Source organism: Triturus cristatus, chromosome 5_1 (assembly GCF_964204655.1).
Source record: "Triturus cristatus chromosome 5_1, aTriCri1.1, whole genome shotgun sequence".
Taxonomy (NCBI): Eukaryota; Metazoa; Chordata; class Amphibia; order Caudata; family Salamandridae; genus Triturus; species Triturus cristatus.
Window position 1 is genome coordinate 165,566,073 of NC_140587.1, and position 21,878 is coordinate 165,587,950.

The 21,878-nt window shown below is 45.4% G+C and overlaps 1 protein-coding gene across 5 annotated transcripts in view; it reads left to right on the top strand.

The window, feature by feature from the left end:
- Positions 1-21,878, top strand: part of LOC146830533 (HAUS augmin-like complex subunit 4) — a 168,646-nt gene that overhangs the window by 64,858 nt on the left and 81,910 nt on the right. For all 5 annotated transcript variants that reach the window (XM_085604738.1, XM_085604736.1, XM_085604741.1 and 2 more), the window contains one exon: positions 11,871-12,001. In XM_085604738.1, the coding sequence (XP_085460864.1) occupies positions 11,871-12,001 (131 nt within the window). The remainder of the gene's footprint in view (positions 1-11,870; positions 12,002-21,878) is intronic.

Here is a 21,878-nt window from a genome sequence, read left to right on the forward strand (position 1 = left end):
GACCGGTAATCCTTATGTTAGTTACTGCCTTAATTTTTTTTCCTAGCTGGTCAATTGTAATTCTGATATATGATAAGATTGTTGCATAATGGCCACATGGAACCTTTGTAAAACCCAAAGATTGTTTACAAAAAAAATCATGTAGCTGGGGAACTCTTTTTCACCAGTGTCCAGCATTTGTTCTTAAAATGGCTTCACTGGTCACTTGAACTGGCAGCAATTGAATTGACCAGCACAGGGGCATGCCCACACATGCAGTATGGTTCATCCTGCCTTAGGGGTGACTTACCGAGGATGCATGCAGTGTCTGTGAGCATGGCAGGGAGGGGTGTGTGCCATGTCTTGTTTTCACTTGTGTCTGCACCAAGATGTACAGCCTGCTATGACAGTCTGCCTGTGCTTGGTGAGGGGTCCATTATGGTGGCACAATTCTTGCTGCAGCCCTTAGGGACCTTATGCCCTAGGTACCAGGGGTACCATTTACTAGGTACTTACGGGGTTTGCTAAAGGTATTGCCAATTGGGGTACAATTGCACAGTTTTAGGGAAAGAAATCCGGCACTGGTCACATAGTTAGCAGGAGCCCAGTGCACTTCCAGTCGAAATTGCATCAAATACCAGGCAAAAAGTAGGGGGGACCATGTCAAAAAGGGCACTTTCCTACAGCGGTGTCAACCTTACAAAGATGTCACTGCACCTCTTACAATATAGTTCTAACTTATCATATATGTGTGAAAACATTTATGTAGATGCTTATATGCTGTAGAGGAGGGGGCCATGACTAATGAGATGTGAATCCTTGAGTGGGTCATAATGCCCCTCCCCTCCTTAACAATGCTAGTAAATAGCAAAGGCTGCCATAGTGCTTTAGAAGTCTGCGGAAGGTTGCACTTATTGCCTGGCCATAGGCCAACATCCATGGCATAGCCTAATGCAGTGTGAACGTTGTTAAAGTGAAGTTATGGTTTCGTCTGCTCATAATACTATAATGCATGTTTATAAAACAACTCTGAAATATTATTAAAAACCACCAGTAAAGTGCAGTTATGGTTACAAAATAACTGGGCAATCTTGGTCGTTTCCAGGTTTGGAGATGGCAAACTCTATTTCTTGCTCTGACTGTGCTAGTTTATCTTATAGATGCATTAAATTGTGGACCTTGACATTTTTCATATCAAATGTTGGCATAGGAGAAATAGGATGCAAGTCCTGTAATGTATTCCACTGGGAACACGGGCTCTGATTCCTATATCAGGATGGCACAGACTGATAAGATGAGATTCCAGGCAAATCAAAGGCTTTCATGGAAAAATACAGCAAGTTTATGTCTTTATAATCTCAAAGTCGAGCTCCCCAAGGCCCCAGGGGCTTTGGGTGGAGGGGTGTCCTTTGATGTCGGGTTTTTCTTACTGGGTACGGCCGTGGTAGGGGGTAGCGGGTAGCCTCTGGATTCAGACTGCAGGTCTCATCGTGGAGTCCAGAAGGGGTCTGCCAGTGCTGGTCTTGACATCAGAAGCGCTGGGGAACCTATTATGGATCAGTGGGATACCTGGACACGGGCCGGAGACGTCGGGTGCAGACTCGGCTGGACTTGTGGTTCCGGACAGAAACAGATTACTTTGTGTAGAATTTTTGGGGACAGGTAAGCTGTCCTCTGGATTTATGGTCTTAATCAAAGGTAAGGCAGTCTTCCTCTGGTTATGGAGGTCGCTGGCTGCAAGACAGGCGCCATATTCTTTGCAGGGTCTTTGAAGCTTGAGACAGGCCGGTAGGGCTGTGGCCAAGTCAATAGGTGTCTTCAGGCTTTGCTGCATGGCGTCTTCTTTGTCATTCTACTTAGGTCGGTAGGAACTAGATTCAGGGTCTGAGGGATCCCCTAAATACTAGATTCGGGGCGTTACAGGGGAGTAGCAGGTAGGGGCCAATGGGTCCCTTACCTGGGGTGACTACACCTACTATTATGCCACCCTCCTGTGGGAAGGGGCATAGACCTAGCCGCAATTGGAGTGGTCCTCCTATTCAAGATGGAGGGGGCTGAAAAGTATGCTCAACTTCGCCTACCACACCTGAGGGCTGGAGTTGGCGAAGGGGGCACACCACCTATTCTTTCTAAGTTTCCTGTCTGTTCTCACTTCCAAAGTGGGGGGGTCGGAACCGGTGGAAGCCAGCTGCTGATAGCAGCAGAGGCTGTGGTTGTCTTACAAAGGCAGCAGGCCTTTGAAGCTTCCCTCTCGAGCACTGTGCCCATCCTGGAGGAGGAGGTGTGACAACTCCACCCAGAATGTGCTTTGTTTCTGGCCTCAGAGAGCAGAGGACTCTGGACCTAAGGGTCCAGAAACATGTCTGGTGGTAGCAGGCTGAGTACAGCCAGTCAGAGACCAAACCAGGGTTGGTAGGTTTTCAGGGGGCACCTCTAACGTGCCCTCTGAATACGTGGTTTAATAAATCTTAAACTTTCATCAGTATGGGTTTATTAAAAGGAGTCATTTGGTACCAAATACTCCTGGTTTCAGTGAAGCCATCATGTTGCTGGGGAACTCGGAGGTGTCTAGTTTCCAGCCCATGAGCTGTATATGGCTTCCTTGGCACTTGCAATATTTAAAAATGGACTTAAGTATTGTAGGGGCATAACTGCTCATGCAGATATGCCCTGCCTGTTATATAGTGCACCCTGCCTTAGGGCTGTAAGTCCTGTTGGAGAGGTGACTTACCTATATCTTAGGCAGTGCATGCTGGCTTTGTTGTTTTTCACTCCACCCCGGCATGCAAGTGGCAGGGGCAGTGGCATGGCCTAGGTGAGGGGTGCCTAGGGGACCTTCATCAGCTCCTGTTGACCTAGGTACCATTAATTAGGGACCTGCAGGGTGCTAAAGTGTACCAATTGCAATTTTAGCTTTAGGGAAGAAGCACTGGCACCGGGGACCTGGTTGGCAGGGACCCTGTGCACTACAATCCAAACCACATCAATTACAAGGCAAAAAGTGGGGGCTAACCATTTCAAAAGAGGCACTTTCTCACAGTGACCTACGTCTGTTTTCTTCAGTCACAGCATGGTTTGAAACCTGTAGAGATAGGAGGGGGCATTGTTCCCAGCACACTAGATTTGTTTGAGCTTTTGGAGTTTCCCTCCTACAGAGGTGTCTGGAATTTCCTGCCTCACTGCCCTGGTCCCAGTCTATCTTGGGGCCCAATAGGCTAATGTGAAGTCCTTGTGCAGGAGTTGTCAGAGGCCGAATTATGGAGCAGTGCTCTGCATCCACATCAGAAGGCAGAGAACTAAAGTAGCTTAAATCAGCACGCTTATATGAGGGTCTTATCTCTCACTTACAGGGCGGTACAGAACCAGTGTAGAGACGCATAGTGCCACCTAGCGGCGCACTGGAGCATGGATGTTAAGTTTCCAGATGCAGTCTGGCGCCTGGGGAGTATTCTAAGGTGAAGAATCTGAGGTTAAAAGTAGCCATCAGGAATTGATATATGTAACCTGATAAATAAATCACTGTCTCTTAAAAGCATGGATTTGCTACATACACTTAGTGTTTCACATTTTAAGTTGTTCAATTGATCCCTGAAAAGTTAGTCCTTCAACATATTGAAATAAATTGCAAATGCAGACTACATTTGTGGCCAAGTTCACGATAAACTTCAGGTAAAGATTCAAATGTTGCGGTACTGTGGGTGCTCCTTCACCTCTTTTTCTCTGTATTTGTCTCTGTATTACCACCATCAATGAGTTCCATTCCCATCTTTGTTCAGCATTTTTATGTGGTGGTTGACGGTGTTTTGTAAGCTATACAGAGTTGTTAAAGAAGTTGGTTGGGTGTGTTCAGGAGTGTATTCTAATAAAGTCAAGCTGCTTGTTGTGTCTAAACATGAATTGCTATCCGTACACACGGCAGCATATTGAGCGATTGGGGCTGTCCTCTGCCCACCTTGCAGGTGTTCTAACCTATTTGAATGGATTTGGAAGGTAGAGAGGAGGTCAATTGTCAGATTTTGTTTTGTACTAGAGCTTCCCATCCCCATTTTTAAAATTTGAATCTAGCACGATCACCTAAAAGGTGATAGGTTAACAGGTCCAAGTATGGTGGGAATCAATGTATGGGCCTTTATGGTTCGCAGTCTTCTCCAGAAGCCACTGGACTGGGTTCATCACAATCTAAGGACTTTTCCATTGATTCCCCCTGGACACACAGCAGATTAGCAGTTAGACCCCCCAACAGTTATTTCCATCATCCTTCTTGTGCCCTGTCCTTTACCTCAGCCAGTGAGATCAGTGAGTAGCAGGGCTTTTCACGGATCGGATACACCATGGATAAAATGTTTTTTTGTATGGTCCTTGCTTCATTATTTAGGTGAAATCATAATATTACCTTTGGAATTTAAACGTTTCACACAAAATGTCCAACTGGTCCTATATTGACCATTGTACGGGGTATTTGTAAACTTTCTACTTGTAAAGGCAAAGTTTTTCTTGAACAAAAAAATCAAAATAATTGGTTACTCAAGATGGTTGTTCTCCTGGCAGCATAGCTTCAAACACAAGTAGCACCAGATTCAAATCTATTGTATATCATTTTTTTGTGCGAACTTTGTTGCATTGCACCTGCCAGTCAAACCTTTAAGCACAGCTAAAACTGCATCGCTGGCTTTTCAGAGGCACGTTTGAATCTCTAAAATACATAGGACAACCTTGTTGGCTATCCTCTTGCTTTGCAGGCATTAACCTCAGGACGTTTCTTCCAGCAGTTATGCCTCCTTTGGCAAGAAAATATTGCATCATCGTTTTGCTGAAATCTGGCTCAGCTTATTCAGTTATATTCGACTAATATGATACGTCTCTGAAATCTATTCCGGCCCTGTTTGAAAAGGGGTGAGAGCCTCAGAAAATAAGTAATAATTAAAAAAATCTTCAGTTACTCTTTCATTAGTTCTTGCCCTTCAGTCATCACACCTTACCACTCGCGTACTTTCCCTCATTGGTTGTTGGTTGATGCTGACAATTATTAAGGGGAGGTTGGTTTTGGTACATGCAAGCTTGACAGGCTTCAGAAGCAATATTGACTTATCCTTCATACTGTGCTGTGGGTATATAGTGTATCTCGTTGTTGGAACATTACAATATTTCATAGCAATTTTTTTGCACGGAAATGTTGTCTATTTAATGTTGGATACAGACTTCTAGAAGAAGCAGCTGAGCAGTGAGGACATCTTACTCCTCCTGGTGCATGTATGCGTTTCTGTGTAATCTTCAAGTGACTAGAATAAAGAATTGCTCATACACTGGGACGCATACTGACATCTCTAAGCCATGATGTGTGTTTTATTACTAATTGTAATAGCTTTGCTTTCTGCAGAGACGCTACAATCTGTTTCATTTTTAGGTCTCGCTGAGTCAGCGCGCATGTGCTGCTCGGAGAGACATTTAGTAGGTGAGTTTTTAAAGTGCTGCTGGCTGGCGACAAGCTTGCGTTCCCGCGAGTGTGCACGCGCGCAGCCAGCAGCTTTCAGTGCCCAAGGCGCCATCTGGAGCTTTTCATTTTTCCGCCGTCGTGCGCGCACCCCTGCTTTAACTTTTGCCGGCACGCGCGCACCACTCAGCTATGCCAATGCTTGTTTCTTCTGTCACCAGTCTTCTCTCTCGCCATTCCTCATTCATTCTTTCCTTCTCTTATCCTGTCGATCACACCTCTCCCTCGTTTTGCAGCAGCAGCAGCCTCTCTTTTTGCGTCTCCTCTCTCTCCGCCTCTATTCTCCCATCCTCTCCCAATCTTTCCCACTCTCCTCTTTATGTAGCTCTCCTCCCTTCCTCCTTCCATTTTTGCCCTGAACTCCTCCGTCAGTGCGAGGGTTGGAGGACCGGCTGTCTCTACGGGCAGGAATGAGACTCCCGGGCAGTCTTCCTCTGGAAACATCAGAGACAAGTGCCCGAGCTCGGCGGAGACAGGAGATGCTTCCCTGAACCCTCGCTCGGATCCTGCTAGTCGGCGCTTCGGGAAGGGCTCCGCGTTCCCCCGAAGTCTTTCCTGGACACTGGACCCCGCACCAGACTCTCACCCCGGCTCCAGAGCGGTAAGTGGGAGTTCTGTGTGAATGAGCACTGCGAGGCCAAGGGCTCCGCACTTCTAGGGGCGTTCCACATAGCACCGCGTTGTGGGAGTGTGCCACATAGCAATGCACTTCTAAAAGCGTTCCACATAGTGCTGCGTTCCAGGAGTGTGCCACATAGGACTTCCGTCTGTGAGTGCCTAGCACAGCAATGCGCTTCAAAGAGCGTTCCACATAGCGCTGCCTTGTGTGAGTTTGCCACATAGGACTGTGCTTCGGTGGGGTTGCCACATTGCAATGCACTTCTGAAAGCGTTCCACATTGCGCTGCGTTCCAGGAGTGTGCTACATAGGACTTCCCTCTATTTTCACCTCACACAGCAATGCACTTCTGAGAGAGTTCCACATAGCGCCGCATTGTAGGAGTATGCCACATAGGATTGTGCTTCTATGAGCATGCCCCATAGCAATGCGCTTCTGAGAGAGTTCCACGTAGCGCGGCGTTGTGGGAGTGTGCCACATAGGACTGCCCTTCTGTGTGCGTGTCACATAGCAATGCACTACTGAGAGCGTTCCACATTGCGCTGCGTTCCAGGAGTTTGCCACATAGGACTGTGCTTCTGTGGGGGTGCCACATAGCAATGCACTTCTGAAAGTGTTCCACATAGCGCTGCGTTCCAGGAGTGTGCCACATAGGACTGCCCTTCTGTGTGCGTGTCACATAGCAATGCACTACTGAGAGCGTTCCACATAGCGCCGCGTTGTAGGAGTTTGCCACATAGGACTGCGTTCCTGCTGCAGGCCGAGATTACACAAATTATGGCGTTCTTGATTCAAGGTTATTTTAAATGTGTATGTTTTTGAAGGGTCATGATTAACTAATAAGTGTGCCATTTACCTAGCTGTTTCTAGTGGACACAGTAATTGCTGTAAAACAATACCCTTTTTCACAGCTATATTTTCTTTTGCCCTTTATGGAAAAATGGGCTACTGCATTTTTTGACTACCCACAGGGTTTATGACATTACTAGAAGTTGCAGGATAATTTTCACTCCTTTACCCTTTATGTTCTACTGCGCATTCAACTTTAGTTTGTGGTAGTATTATTCCATGCAGGTCAAATTTATAACTGGGATGCCATTAAGTTGCACTTTCACCATCACCTCAGCGCAGCACCACCTTACCACCAGTGCAACACGACCACAAGCACAGCCCCACCTCAGCAGCAATTCATCACTAATGCAGCAGCACTTCAGCATCAGCACAGCACCAACTCAGCATTAATCAGTACCACTTGAGCACCAGTGCAGCACCACTGCCTCAGCATCACTTGGCACCTCAGCATCACTTGGCACCACAGCATCACTTGGCACCACAGCATCACTTGGCACCACAGCATCACTTGGCACCACAGCATCACTTGGCACCACAGCATCACTTGGCACCACAGCATCACTTGGCACCACAGCATCACTTGGCACCACAGCATCACTTGGCACCACAGCATCACTTGGCACCACAGCATCACTCGGCACCACAGCATCACTCGGCACCACAGCATCACTCAGCTCCACCTAAGTATCATTAAGTAACACCTCCGCATAAGCACATTACCTCCTCAGCACCACCTCCGTCTGCCCGGGATATGTGTAATCTGTTGATTCTCCCCTAATATCTGTCCGCTGCTCGTGTGGTAATTCAGGTACTATTTCCCAACTTCCACCATCCCATTGATTATGTCCTCATCCCCGCCCTACTTCCCCCACCCACCCATGAAAAAAAACAATAACAAACCAGCATTACAACAGGCAGTAAGAATTTGCCAGCATGAACAAGAAAGGAAAAACCGAGAATACTTTTTTAAAAAATTTTATTTCTTTTTTAATAGGGTCGTTCAGTCGTACATAATGTCTTCTTGGTTATATATTTATAAGGTAACACATGTTTATAACACTTTTTTATTATGCCTTTTCAACATGCTACCCAGCAGCCACAATGCTCTATAACATAGCTTAAAGATATTGGCAAAGGCAATTGCTCTGGTTAGTCTACAATAAGGAGCTGAAGGGGCAGAGAACAGGTCATCCCCCACTCAATACACTGTATACAACAAAGACCTGTTCACACTGTGAACAATTATTTCATACATCCGTATCAATTGTCATGGACTTTAGACACTCTTCACAACTTGCGATTCTATCGTCTAAGCTATTCAACGGTGTAGTTCACTAAAAAGAAAGAAAAATAAATTTTGCGTACGAGGTAAGTCAAGATGACTCTCAATGTGCAATAACCTTCTGTCTCCGCCACCCAAATGTCGTGAGAAAAGGAGTGAAAAGGAGTGTTGGTGCCTCACGGTAGCGCCACCAAGGAGGGTTAAGCAGGATGGTACTCGCCTGCTACCTCAAATTCTCATCATCAGCTACCAACACTCCAAAAGCAAGAAAATAGTGTATAATGACAGAAATTAACTGTACAGGTGCTAAGGTGTGTAGTTAAAGAAAGAAAGAAGAACTGTGCAATAATGCGTGCACCGTCTTAAACCCCTAAGTGATGTATACTAATATCAAAAAGCGAGCTAAATCACACTGGCTTGCATACTTTATTCTAAGCTGCGTGATAGCTCTTATGTTAAAATGCCGACATGTTTCGTTACCATTGGATAACACTCACGGCAACTTCTTCAGGGCGTGGGGTCTGTTCGTTTCACCCTGCACCTCTAATTTTCAGTTAAAAGCAATTCTGTAGGAGACAAAAGAAAATATACACACACAGAACAACACAGAGCATACTGGGTTGGTAACCTGTTATTGTTGGACAAATGCCCTATGTATAGTATTCCGAACCCCCTGTAACATATATTTACCAGGATGTCGCCCACCGTGGGCATACCTTTACCCGTGAGTCCTTGCGGCTCTGAATGCACATTCAAGGCTCCACTTATTCCACTCCAAACGTGAGTCTGTAATGTATAATAAATCGTGAGCGTTGTATATTTGATAACGTTTAATGTCTCATTCATGGTTAGTACGGATGCGTCACCCTCCCATCTCAGGTGATTCCCCTACATCTAGGGATTTCGTTAATGCGTGCCTCATTTTAAGCGTCCCATTAGGGTAATGTTACCCTCAAAGTGATGAGCCCGTTACAAAGTTGCCTCGATTCCCGTTTCGGCCTCGATGTATCTAAATCACATCTCCTTAACTTATTCGAGTCCGATTCCCCAAGTTAACGATCTCTGTCACCACTCACCATGTGAATATTCGTCACTGGCGTTTACTCAGCCCAGGAACAACCCGGCCCTGCCATGGCGCGGTTTAAAAGCGTCATGGCGTGTACCACGTGATCGCTTCACGGTGTCTGACAGCTCAATGTAATGAAAAAAGGGGAGGCGCCATTTTGGAATGGGACATGGGAGATAGACTCGCCGTAAAAGATGTTCGTACCTGGTGTTTACTCATTTTCACACCAGCAAGGCCATCCTATTGCGCACTTTTTTGAACATCATTACGTGTATCGTATACTTAATCTACGCAAGTCCCGCTAAAGCACACAGTTTAATGTGAAGTAAAAGGGCGGTGTCTGACAGCTCAATGTAACGAAAAAAGGGGGGAGGCGCCATTTTGGAATGGGACATGGGAGATATACTCGCCGTGAAAGATGTTCGTACCTGGTATTTACTCAGTCTCACACCAGCAAGGCCATCCTATTGCGCACTTTTTTAAAAAAAACTTTATTACGTGTATCGTGTACTTAATCTACGCAAGTCCCGCTGAAACACACAGTTTAATGTGGAGTAAAAGGGGGGTGTTATTTTGCAATGGGGATTGCTTATTTGTACATATCTCTGTTCGTGGATGTGCATGTATTACCGCATGTGTTTGTAAGATGATAATCACAAAGTGTGCATCTACCTGTTTTTTGGCCAAAACGAACAGAGATATGTACAAATAAGCAATCCCCATTGCAAAATAACACCCCCCTTTTACTCCACATTAAACTGTGTGTTACAGCGGGACTTGCGTAGATTAAGTACACGATACACGTAATAAAGTTTTTTAAAAAAAAGTGCGCAATAGGATGGCCTTGCTGGTGTGAGACTGAGTAAATACCAGGTACGAACATCTTTCACGGCGAGTATATCTCCCATGTCCCATTCCAAAATGGCGCCTCCCCCCCTTTTTTCGTTACATTGAGCTGTCAGACACCGCCCTTTTACTTCACATTAAACTGTGTGCTTTAGCGGGACTTGCGTAGATTAAGTATACGATACACGTAATGATGTTCAAAAAAGTGCGCAATAGGATGGCCTTGCTGGTGTGAAAATGAGTAAACACCAGGTACGAACATCTTTTACGGCGAGTCTATCTCCCATGTCCCATTCCAAAATGGCGCCTCCCCTTTTTTCATTACATTGAGCTGTCAGACACCGTGAAGCGATCACGTGGTACACGCCGTGACGCTTTTAAACCGCGCCATGGCAGGGCCGGGTTGTTCCTGGGCTGAGTAAACGCCAGTGACGAATATTCACACGGTGAGTGGTGACAGAGATCGTTAACTTGGGGAATCGGACTCGAATAAGTTAAGGAGATGTGATTTAGATACATCGAGGCCGAAACGGGAATCGAGGCAACTTTGTAACGGGCTCATCACTTTGAGGGTAACATTACCCTAATGGGACGCTTAAAATGAGGCACGCATTAACGAAATCCCTAGATGTAGGGGAATCACCTGAGATGGGAGGGTGACGCATCCGTACTAACCATGAATGAGACATTAAACGTTATCAAATATACAACGCTCACGATTTATTATACATTACAGACTCACGTTTGGAGTGGAATAAGTGGAGCCTTGAATGTGCATTCAGAGCCGCAAGGACTCACGGGTAAAGGTATGCCCACGGTGGGCGACATCCTGGTAAATATATGTTACAGGGGGTTCGGAATACTATACATAGGGCATTTGTCCAACAATAACAGGTTACCAACCCAGTATGCTCTGTGTTGTTCTGTGTGTGTATATTTTCTTTTGTCTCCTACAGAATTGCTTTTAACTGACAATTAGAGGTGCAGGGTGAAACGAACAGACCCCACGCCCTGAAGAAGTTGCCGTGAGTGTTATCCAATGGTAACGAAACATGTCGGCATTTTAACATAAGAGCTATCACGCAGCTTAGAATAAAGTATGCAAGCCAGTGTGATTTAGCTCGCTTTTTGATATTAGTATACATCACTTAGGGGTTTAAGACGGTGCACGCATTATTGCACAGTTCTTCTTTCTTTCTTTAACTACACACCTTAGCACCTGTACAGTTAATTTCTGTCATTATACACTATTTTCTTGCTTTTGGAGTGTTGGTAGCTGATGATGAGAATTTGAGGTAGCAGGCGAGTACCATCCTGCTTAACCCTCCTTGGTGGCGCTACCGTGAGGCACCAACACTCCTTTTCACTCCTTTTCTCACGACATTTGGGTGGCGGAGACAGAAGGTTATTGCACATTGAGAGTCATCTTGACTTACCTCGTACGCAAAATTTATTTTTCTTTCTTTTTAGTGAACTACACCGTTGAATAGCTTAGACGATAGAATCGCAAGTTGTGAAGAGTGTCTAAAGTCCATGACAATTGATACGGATGTATGAAATAATTGTTCACAGTGTGAACAGGTCTTTGTTGTATACAATTGCTCTGGTTAAACAATGATAAGGTCCCAAAGGCGAAACCTATTGGCTATGCCAATGCTTGTTATAAAGGTGGTGCAGGAGCGTATGAATCTCATGCTTGTATTTTGATCTCTTATTGCATCCTTTATCTTGCTCAGGTTCTTCTTCGATGCCTCTCCTTGCTGCAGATGATGGCAACAAAGTTTCGCCTCTCAGCCCAAGTTGACGCCAACCGCTGGAACGTTGATTATTGGAAGAAGAAATGTGACGCTTTTTCCATTAAGATCCGGTAAGTTGGTCTGGCAAAGTAACTGCTTTTTTCAGTCGGGCAGTTTATCCACTCAGAAATGAGATGCAAAGCTGGTAAAAGCAGTGTAAACTGGTCTGTATCGGTTTTTCCAAACTAACAGCAACAGGTCAAGGTCATATTAGTTTTCCTCACATACAGATTTCTGAGAAATAGTGAAGAAAGTACGAACACTGTCAGTAGTGAACTAAGATTAACTTAATGACGCCATAACTCTTGTGATAACCACCAGATGCTTGTGGCAGTCTGCCAGCTTGACAGCTTTCAGGAGAGTTCAGTGAATCAATCGGTTTAAAAGCGTTTCACACCACAGATTGCTAGAAAACACCCAGCACATACTCCCCTTATACTGTGAATAGAAGGACACGACACAAAGAGCATCATGAGTAGAGCTGTACGCTTCTTTAGTGGGTCTACGTAAAGTACTCATGGAACTGTGCACAAATATAGTTCATGTCGACTGCTACACACCTCATGTATGCAAAGGTCTATCCACCTGCTCATTAACTCTCAAGCTCAAAACATTCTCAACCACATATGCACTGTCACTTACTACAACTGCCACCAATTGGCACAACATCAGAGTGCCACTGTTGAACTTAACTACTTCCTTCATTGTCAGCTAAACGATCCGCAATGACTCCTGCCCTCATGACCAATTTATCTAAAGCCATCAAAATATTGACCAAGTACTCCACCCATGTGGACTTGTCAGATTTTGCTTTCTAGTTCGCACACAACCCTTCTAAATTCCTATGTCGGAGACATACACTTTAACACCAAACTCAAGCAATTGAGCTTTACTTAGTAACCGCATCAAAACTCTTATCTGCAACGTTTTACTTACTGCCATGAGCCAAATAAATATCATCTGACCTTCACTCAACATCATATTCATGCAGGACCACCAACCCCTTCTCTACATCTAGCCAGTTATGTATCCGGGCATTACACCGCACTCCTGCACATCAACCCTCCCCCTCCGTGCAAACGGTGATGCAACTATAGTGAATGAGTAGTAGAACAATGTTTTTTTTTCCGCTTTCGGTAATCTAGACAACCTCAAGCTGTTCCACCAACTGTTGATTCAGTGAAGTTCTACAGTGATTGATCTCACAGCATTTTAGTAACGCATTCAATGGTTTCCAATGGGTGTTCACCCTGAATATCGATCCTAGAATATTGATGGGGCCCAATATCAAGAACAAAATATAGAGGAAATAAGTATCGACAGGCAAGTATAGATTTTTAATACCCAACGCCACTAATAAGTATCTATGCAGTACAGATATCTTCAAGGTACGTAGCTGTGAAGTTGGAAATAGTGAATCTATACTTCACTATATGTACTTACCCTCTTGATATTTTGTCCCTTTATATTCTCTTCTTGATATTCTTGTACCACAGTATTCTGGGGCGTGGGTGCGTTTCAAATGTCCTATCTCCTATATTCTTTACCATGTCTGTTTATCTTCTGGAGGCTCCACCTGCCAGATTGTGTACCACTTAGTAACAACTACAGGAATCTGTGGAGCTCTGCTCAGGCTCTCTTCCGGCGAAAGGTCAACTCACCTATCTTTGCCTCCAATGAGCATATGGTTTGAGCCTAAAATTACTCTGGATCTGCTGTATATTTTTCGGTTTTGCCTGCACATTGCTTGTGCTGTACTTGTGAAACCTCTTGTAAGGAAAAAAAAATCTTTAAAGTGTCTTAGAGCCTGCCCATTACTTACTTTTACTTACCATTTGGTTGGCTCCTACATCACTCTTATTTCCTTGCTTACTATTGGTCAGCGTCTCCTGCTGGCATCAGGCTTCCTCCTGGGCTTCAGTCTTTTGTCCCTGCCGTGAGCATTGACCAGGTACACAGATACCACTTCCTGGGGCCAGTGGAAGTTAGTTTCCTTCCACTGGCCCCAGACATCTGCAGGTACTACAGGTTTTTTTATTTTTATTTTATTTTTTACCTTTAGTTGAATCCCAAGTTTCCTATTCCTTTGCTGTGCAAGGATTTTCCAGGTCAAGGTCATTGTCATCTTCCTGGTCAGCATTAGAGGTCAGGTCATGGGGAATTTCACCCCTAGGCCCTTCCTCATGTGCTGTCCCACCCACTCTGCATGCCCCTTCAAACCCTATAAGTCTTCTGAGAACATCCAGCCTCAGTATCTCGATGTGATGCTGGGTGGCTGGACTTTTGCCTGTCCTCAGTTTCCTAGCTGTGCATAATGCTCTCAGTTCCATGAATGGGAGATTATCATACTTGGAAACTAGAAGCCCATTGGCTTCTGGCAGGGACCCACTGGTTTCTGGCCTTGAAGACATTACTAGTGAGGTGTGGTGTATTGCACTACCTACTCTAGTGTGGTCTACTAAACTCGCTTGAGTGTAGAAAGGGTGTGCTAAGTCCTTAACACACAACTCTAAGTTCAGTAGAACTTACTGTATTCTAAAGCTTGTATTATATGTACCTAGGGTGCCTTTAGTGGTTTTCTGATTGGTCACTCAATTGAGATTATCTGGTAAAACAATAGCAAGCTGGAATCCCACACGCTGCACACCAATGTGAGAAGTTGGCCTGGTATATGCGGTCCACTAATTATAGTGGGCACCCTGTACCAGTCCAAACAACCCCTTATTGGTTATAGGTTAAAGACAACCTTTATTGAAAGCTATCCTAGTGGTAGCTATGGAGAGCAGCCTTCAGGCTAAGTCTGGAAGGAATGTAAAGCATCTTGTTTTACCAGTCTATAATCTCTTGAGTATCTAAATGAGAAACAACTACACCAGGTATATATATAAAATATATGTATTTATTACTAAACACACCTTCCTAGTCTCTTTATGAGGCTACAGGTCAAAACACATAAGTTACACTTCAAATATCACAGTAAAATAGCACAAATACACGTCAAGCCCTAGGGGCGAGCCAAACCATAAACTAAAATAGTGGTACAAGAGCCACGACTTAACTAGACACAAGGCCTAGAGCCTGTAGAATCGCTGGGACCCCAAGAAACCACTCAAGGTAGTGCACAGGGGACCCATGGGGGCCGTGTGCAGTGTGTGAACACAGCCACAAGCTCCCGTTAGCTTCTAAGGGGAAAGTCGCGGTTAGATTTTTAAAGATTAGGGACACTTAGAAACGAGTCACGACCAAACCCCTTGGGACTTAGGAAGTTCTAGGGTCAACACCCACGGGAGCACCGGAGTACTTGAGTTACCTCACCCAGGGAAGCCGGATGCATAGGTGTCAAATGGTGTTGGGTCGCGTCATCAATTACAATGGGAGCTGGCAAAGAAGTACTGCTGCCGGGAAGATGCGAAGTGTCTGAAGAGATCCAAGCCTGGATCGAAGTCGAGAAGAACCTGAAAGCAGAGGGGACAGAGTCTGGGTCACTTGCCAATGACCAGGAAGGCGATAGGTGGATGCCCACCGATGTCTGGTGATTTCAGGTGAAGAAGGTGAAGCTTGACTCTTCAGCCACGAGGACCAGGAGGTGTCGAGGACGACCAGGAGCTGGATTCGAGCTGAACCATGAAGGATGTTGAGTGCTGCAGCGTCGGTGCCCGGATTGGACACAACAAGCCTTGGCAACAGCAACCCACGCAGAAAGGAGAAAGATGCTTTGGTGCAGACCAGCAAGGTCTGAGGGACTCACCAGTTGGTAGGGAGTCGGGGCACGTCTGGAGCAACCAGGGAAGCCCAAGAAAAATCAAAGTTACCCCCTCACGGACCCACCAGTCGACGGACCAGGGATCGCGAAGGAACCTCGAGACGAAACTCAAAATGGCGGCCCACGGGTCACTCGGGGTGACTCGTCTGACAATCTTCGGTGGATTCTGTGCTCGAGGTGGGGGCTACAAGTGAGCCCAAGCACGACTTGAAGAGACGTCGAGAAGTCAATGCACTTGCAAAAGTGCACGGTGACCAGGAGTTCCGGTTCCACGCTACTCACAAGGGCTGCGGGTCTCAACTTTGCTGGGGACTCAGGTCTGCCTCTGAAATGTCTGGAAAACCTCTTCTTGGGCTGCAAATACTCTGGAGTCCGGCGGGAGCTTTGGAAATACAGACCGGCAAAATGCTTTGTTGGTGCCTGCCAAGCAGGGGAGACACTCCTTGACCCCAAGGGAGATTTCTTCAGTCCTCTAGTCTTTAGTAAAGCGTCAAAGTTCCAGGATTCAGCTTCTGAGTTTCGTCTAGGGATATCTAAAGTTTTGGTTACAGAGGTTACTTACTTGTACCTAAGGAAGGGGTTGAACTAACTCTAGGGACCCACCTATGGGAGGATTTGGAAAGGGAGTTGGCTACACCCATTTCCTTTGTCCAGATTTTCACCAGAGCAGGGGCTGGATGCCCCTGAACCGGCTTGAGCTGGACTATGCACAGGGACACCAAATGTGCCCCCAGCGCAGGACTTCAAAGCACTCAGAGAGTGCTCCCACCCAGCCCCAATACACATAAGCCTGTCTGGGAGGTGGTTACACCTCCCTGTGACAGGAAACCTATTGTCCAGGCCTCCCTTGCTGGAGGTCCGGTCAGCAGCAGGAGGCAGCATCTATTTTGTGATGCCAGGGCTCTATTAGATTTCTACCGGGTATACCAGTACTGTCATGTCTCTCCCTCTAGAAGGGTGGGATCATATCCTCACATCAAGAACTGACGTGGTTGTCTGATTCCAAGGTGTTTGACACCAAACACAACATGTTTCCATGCAGTCAGTCCAAGCATTAACTGTTTAAGATGTACTGCACTTAAGAGTATATGGTCAGGCTGCACCACTGACAACCTCGGAGAAAAGATTCCGAAGGCTGCAGAGGGGCTCCGCTCATGCCTGGGCACCCTCTCACATATAACCAAGCACTCTGCCTTCAGGATTGATAAGGCCTGCTATAGGGGTGACTGATAGGTTTGTATGTGCAGTGATACGTGAGGTATAGTGAACCTATACCTCAGTAAGGGGTGCATGCACCACCTTACCCAGGCTGCAGTAGCAGACCTGTGGTGTCATTTTGGGTGGCTTTACAGGGGTGGCATAATACATGCTTCACCCCCTGGTAGGCCTCTGGGGTACCTATAACCTGAGTACATAGTATACCATATACTAGGGACACTCAAGGGTATCTCAGGATCCAATCTGTGGTGTACCTAAAGTACATCCAATCAATTTAGAGCGGACGCAGCTAGGCTGGGGCCCTGAATAGCAGGGTCCCAGCCCACCTGCGTCGTGGGTAGTGGAGAGTGCCCAAGGTCACCCCACCTTTTGAATTCTTAAACCACTGTGTTGGTAAGAGTGGAGCCCTATTATAAATATAGAGATACGTCCTGATGAATGCCTTGTACCACTGTTGACACTAGGCAGAAACATGTTGATCCAATTCCTCACGGCGAGGGGTTAATAACCTTCCCCATGTCGCCGTTCACTTGTTTTTAGACACCATACGGTTACCTAATTCATTAAAATTAAGTGAGGCAACTGTAATGGTATTTTAATCTCACTCGCTCACTTTGGGCCCCCACTTAGCTTAGAAGTGCATCCCTGTCGTCAGGTGTATGCCCGCCCTCTATCAAACCGAGTTTTTAGAGGGCGAGGACGGCCGATGATGAAGCATGACACCAGGTGGTGTGTGAGGCCAGTCCTAAACTTTTTGTGAGATGCCTACACTCACATACACATAACACACTAGAGCACTGTTTAGGTCATTCGACTGGGAGCGGCCCCATTTGTGTAGAACACTACAGTATTATGCCCAGAACAAACTGGTTCAACTCAAATGTGTAAGGCATGCTTTATAAAAACAAAAAAACGTTTGAGGCTTGAACAAGCTGCATAAACCTGACTGGCATAAACATGTGCTTTTGTTGTAACACGTTTGTTGTTAGTCACCTAGTTTGAACTCTATCGCTCTTTAGCCTTATGTTAATGATGTCTGAAGACATGACTAGTTTCCCCAGTAAATCTAACGTCATTGAAAAATAATTTCTGAAGATGTCCTTGCATCTTTGACAGTGCAGGGTAAATAGCTTCTCCTTTACTATTTCTCAACTGTCTCCTGGGTGCATGGACTGGAATCTCTGGGCTTTCGCTTCTGTTCATCTGCCCCATTACAATCCTAAGTGTAACTAAGCCTGTACCTAGTGATTGTCTGTATTTCCTGTTTATTGCTGATACAGATACTTAAAGTCTGCCTCGCCTCCAACAGTCTCATTCAGTACTTCCCAAACGTTTAGAACCACAACCTAATTTTTAGAATGGTAAGCTTTCGTGACACACCTGCCTGCAAGAGACAAGAGGTGGGATTATCTTTTAGTGTAATACCAGCAATTATTTCTAAATGTCACGACCATGTCTACGCTCTTCGATATCGGACTGTGGCCAGGATATTGATCTGCCCATGAAAGTGACAAATGGTGAACTGCACTGAAGTCCAGAGCTAGCCAGAACACTTTTCAGAGTGGGGTCCTGGCCTATGGCATCTGTCTCCTAAAATCACAGAGCTTCTGAAGTTATCCCAGTGATTCTTTAATTTTTTATTTTGATTTTTTTTTTGTGTAAATTTGAGAAATCCCTTTTGCAGCAGTATGGGGTATGGTTATATCTCAATTTTTGTGTTAAACCAAGGCCCAGGGGTGCATTTTGGACTGTCTGCTTTGTGTAGCATGAACTTGGGCTAAGGACATTGCAGCACTTTACATGAGCACCAGAGTACGCTACACAAGATCAGATTCATTTTATTAAAAGCACTGAAGCTCAAGTGATTTGTCTAGAATCAAAGGATGTTGCGCCAATGCCAGGATTCGAACCTGGTTCCACAGATCCAAAGTTGGCAGCTCTGGCTGAAAGGCCACATCCATATTTCTCTATTTGTGGGAAAGTCTTACATACACAAGTGGCATGGTTGTGTATAATCACGTATACTGGGCACATTCTCTGTTGAAATAGCTTTACAAAGTAAAAAAAAAAAAAAACTGCTTCACCAAATACTGCAAGGTTCACCTGGGGTCGCACTTGGTAATGCTTGCAAGGGTTTGTTTTTAAACTAGACTTAAGGGCATTGTTTAGCACCTTTGCGCTTGTACACAAACAGGGCAAGGATGCTAGTTAAGTTGTGATCTTGTCTACTTTTGCTTTTCTGGTCTACTGAGTGTTTTCATCCCCCCCCCCATCCCGTCACCCCCAGTGAATTTGATATCTTATAGCATCACACTCCGTTTCTTCCTCTCCAGTAAAGCACAAGGCTCACACGGAGAGTTGCTAAACACAGAGTATGCAACCACCCAGAGGTTCTGGCTGCAAATGCTACCAACTGAATTTTGGAAACTGATGGTTGTTTATTGAGGGCACTTCCCTCTACTAGGAGAGTGCTTACTTCTGCCCTTGTGAAAAATCTGCTTATTTGTAGGTTGTGGTGTGATGTGTGCTGCAAAGTTTGATATCCCTTATGCTGAGAGAGTTGCATCCTTTGTGAGGAAGCTGTGTTACCAGCAAGATGGAAGTTCACCTTCAAGTTTCCTTTTGTTTGTGACAGTGTTCTTATTGCTTCTCCCTTCAAGCCCAGTAAATGTCTGTGAGGATACGGGGAATTAATCCACACTTACATTTTTACTCTGGTATGTCCAAGGAGAGCCTCTGCTTAGGATGTGTACACTGCATTATGTTTCCTCAAATACATATACATCTGTGAACATTCATTTGCCGTTGGGCCTGTCAAAAAACAATAAATACTCCACCCAGCAAGAATACAGTCTCACTGTGACCATTGGCTGCTGCTCCTCCTATCACTTTTTCAATAAGGGAGATATACTCTGTTGTAATTGGCTGTCAAAATGGAAGTTGATGTTGCACACTTTGTGAATAATCCTGGCTTTCCACTATTGTGTTCAGTTTTTCTTGTATGTTGACCCTCCAGTTTTTCTTGTATGTTGGCCCTCCAGAATCTGCATGTTATTCTGGACTTTGGAAAAATACCTAAAGCACCAGCTGAGAGGGATGTCTGACCTGAAACTTGGGAGTTTTTGTTAAAACTTCAGAGCGTGAAAAAAAGCCAAAGACTTGGAAGAGATGCTGCCGGACTATCTTTTAGACTATATGATGGAGCTACCCTGATTTGGAGTACAGGTATAGGAGCCGACTCAAGAACATAATTTTGGAAGGCCATTCTAGTAAGCGAGCCTACCTAATAGCCAAGAGGACCTGCAATCCATCTGTTTTTGCTCAAGGTATGAGCTGTCTGCAGCATCTGACATTAAAAGGATTTGTGTGTAACCAAAGAAGAATTATCTGTTTTGTCTCTTGTCCAGACAGATTATGTACTGTCTCTTAAGCTTGAAGGGGGTTTTAAAAGTTTTACTAATTCACCCTATGTCTGTGGAGTATGTTATGTGGGGTGAGTCTGGTTGCCCTAACTATAGATGGATTAGACCTTGCCATTAATGCGGTCTTGTTCCAAAGATTTGTGTTCAAATTTGTGGTATATCCCATTATCAGGGTATCTTTCATAGATTCACATGCCTGAATCATTCCCCGTCGTCGGGATTAGAGTCCCCGTTACATAAATAATGTCTCATAAGACATAGAGAGTAATAGGCCTAAGGCCTCACATTAGTAACATATCCAGGTCCTTTTGTAATGAGGACCAAACTCTAGAGAACAACCAATCAGCTGTCACCACCCTCTTGAACCTTCCTGGAAGGAGCTCTAGTCCCTCAGATTTTCCACCGCACGTCGTGCTAAGGGAGTCTCCACTGAGCTCTGCTCAGGTTTTCCTTAATTCTTGGATTACAAGGTATTTTTCTTTAGGATTCTATTTGTCTGAGGGAAGTTCTTCATGTCAGACACTCCTAAAAAAGGCCTTTTTAGGCCCTGTGGTACCTGCAAAAAGAGGTTACACGTCGATGACCAACATAAAGACTGCCTCTACTGTCTTTATCCGGACCACTCACCTAAAGACTGCAAGGTATGTCGTACCTTTTCTACAAAAACGTTAAAAGACCGTGAGGGAAGGCTTTTGACTTTGTTGCAGAGGCTTAAGGACAAAGAAGACCCCTTCTCTTCTGAGGAGAGTGAGACCTCATCGAAATCCTCTTCTAGAACACCTCAGAAAAGGCCCAGAGATGTCTCTCCAGGTCCTTCTTCGCAGCAACCTCAAAAGAAGACGCACAAAAAGGCGTCAAAACTTAAGGATTTGCCAGCCAGGGAGTCTCCTCCAGTTCAAAAATCGCAAACTACAGCTTCAGACCCTCTAACACCTCCGCCGAGGGTGAAACACACCTTTAAAAAGCCTTCCTCAGCCTTGTCGACTAAGATGGTAGTCGACGATAGCTTCGATGACAAGATCTCCTCATACAGCTGCTGGAGTAACTTCGTCGACGACAGTTTCCATACTTTGTCTCGTCGGCATCTCTTTCGTCGGCGACGTCTTCGTCGACGGCACATACCCCTTTGTCATCGACGATCAAGAAATATTCTTTGATGTTGAAGATAGCATCGATGGCTCGCTCGCTCGACGACGAGCGTGACGATGAGTGCTTCGTCGACGATGGTCCGAACGTCGACGAAGAGTATACCGTCGACGACCCTTCCATCGACGACTTCGTCAACGAGAGTTCCTTCATCAGCGACGGTGCCCTGTATTGCCATCGATGAATCTTCATCGACGACGACGAGTGTACCAATGACAGCCTCGTCGACGACACCTAAATCCAGGACAGAAAGTGCACATTTTCAACAGAAATTCAGCAAGCAGAGGCTGACGCCTTCTCTGACATCACCCAGTAGGGTCCAATCTTTGCTTCCCTCTCATCTATTGGTTGAAGATGGTGATTCGGACGAGGACAGTATGTTTCGGGCTGCAAGAAGTC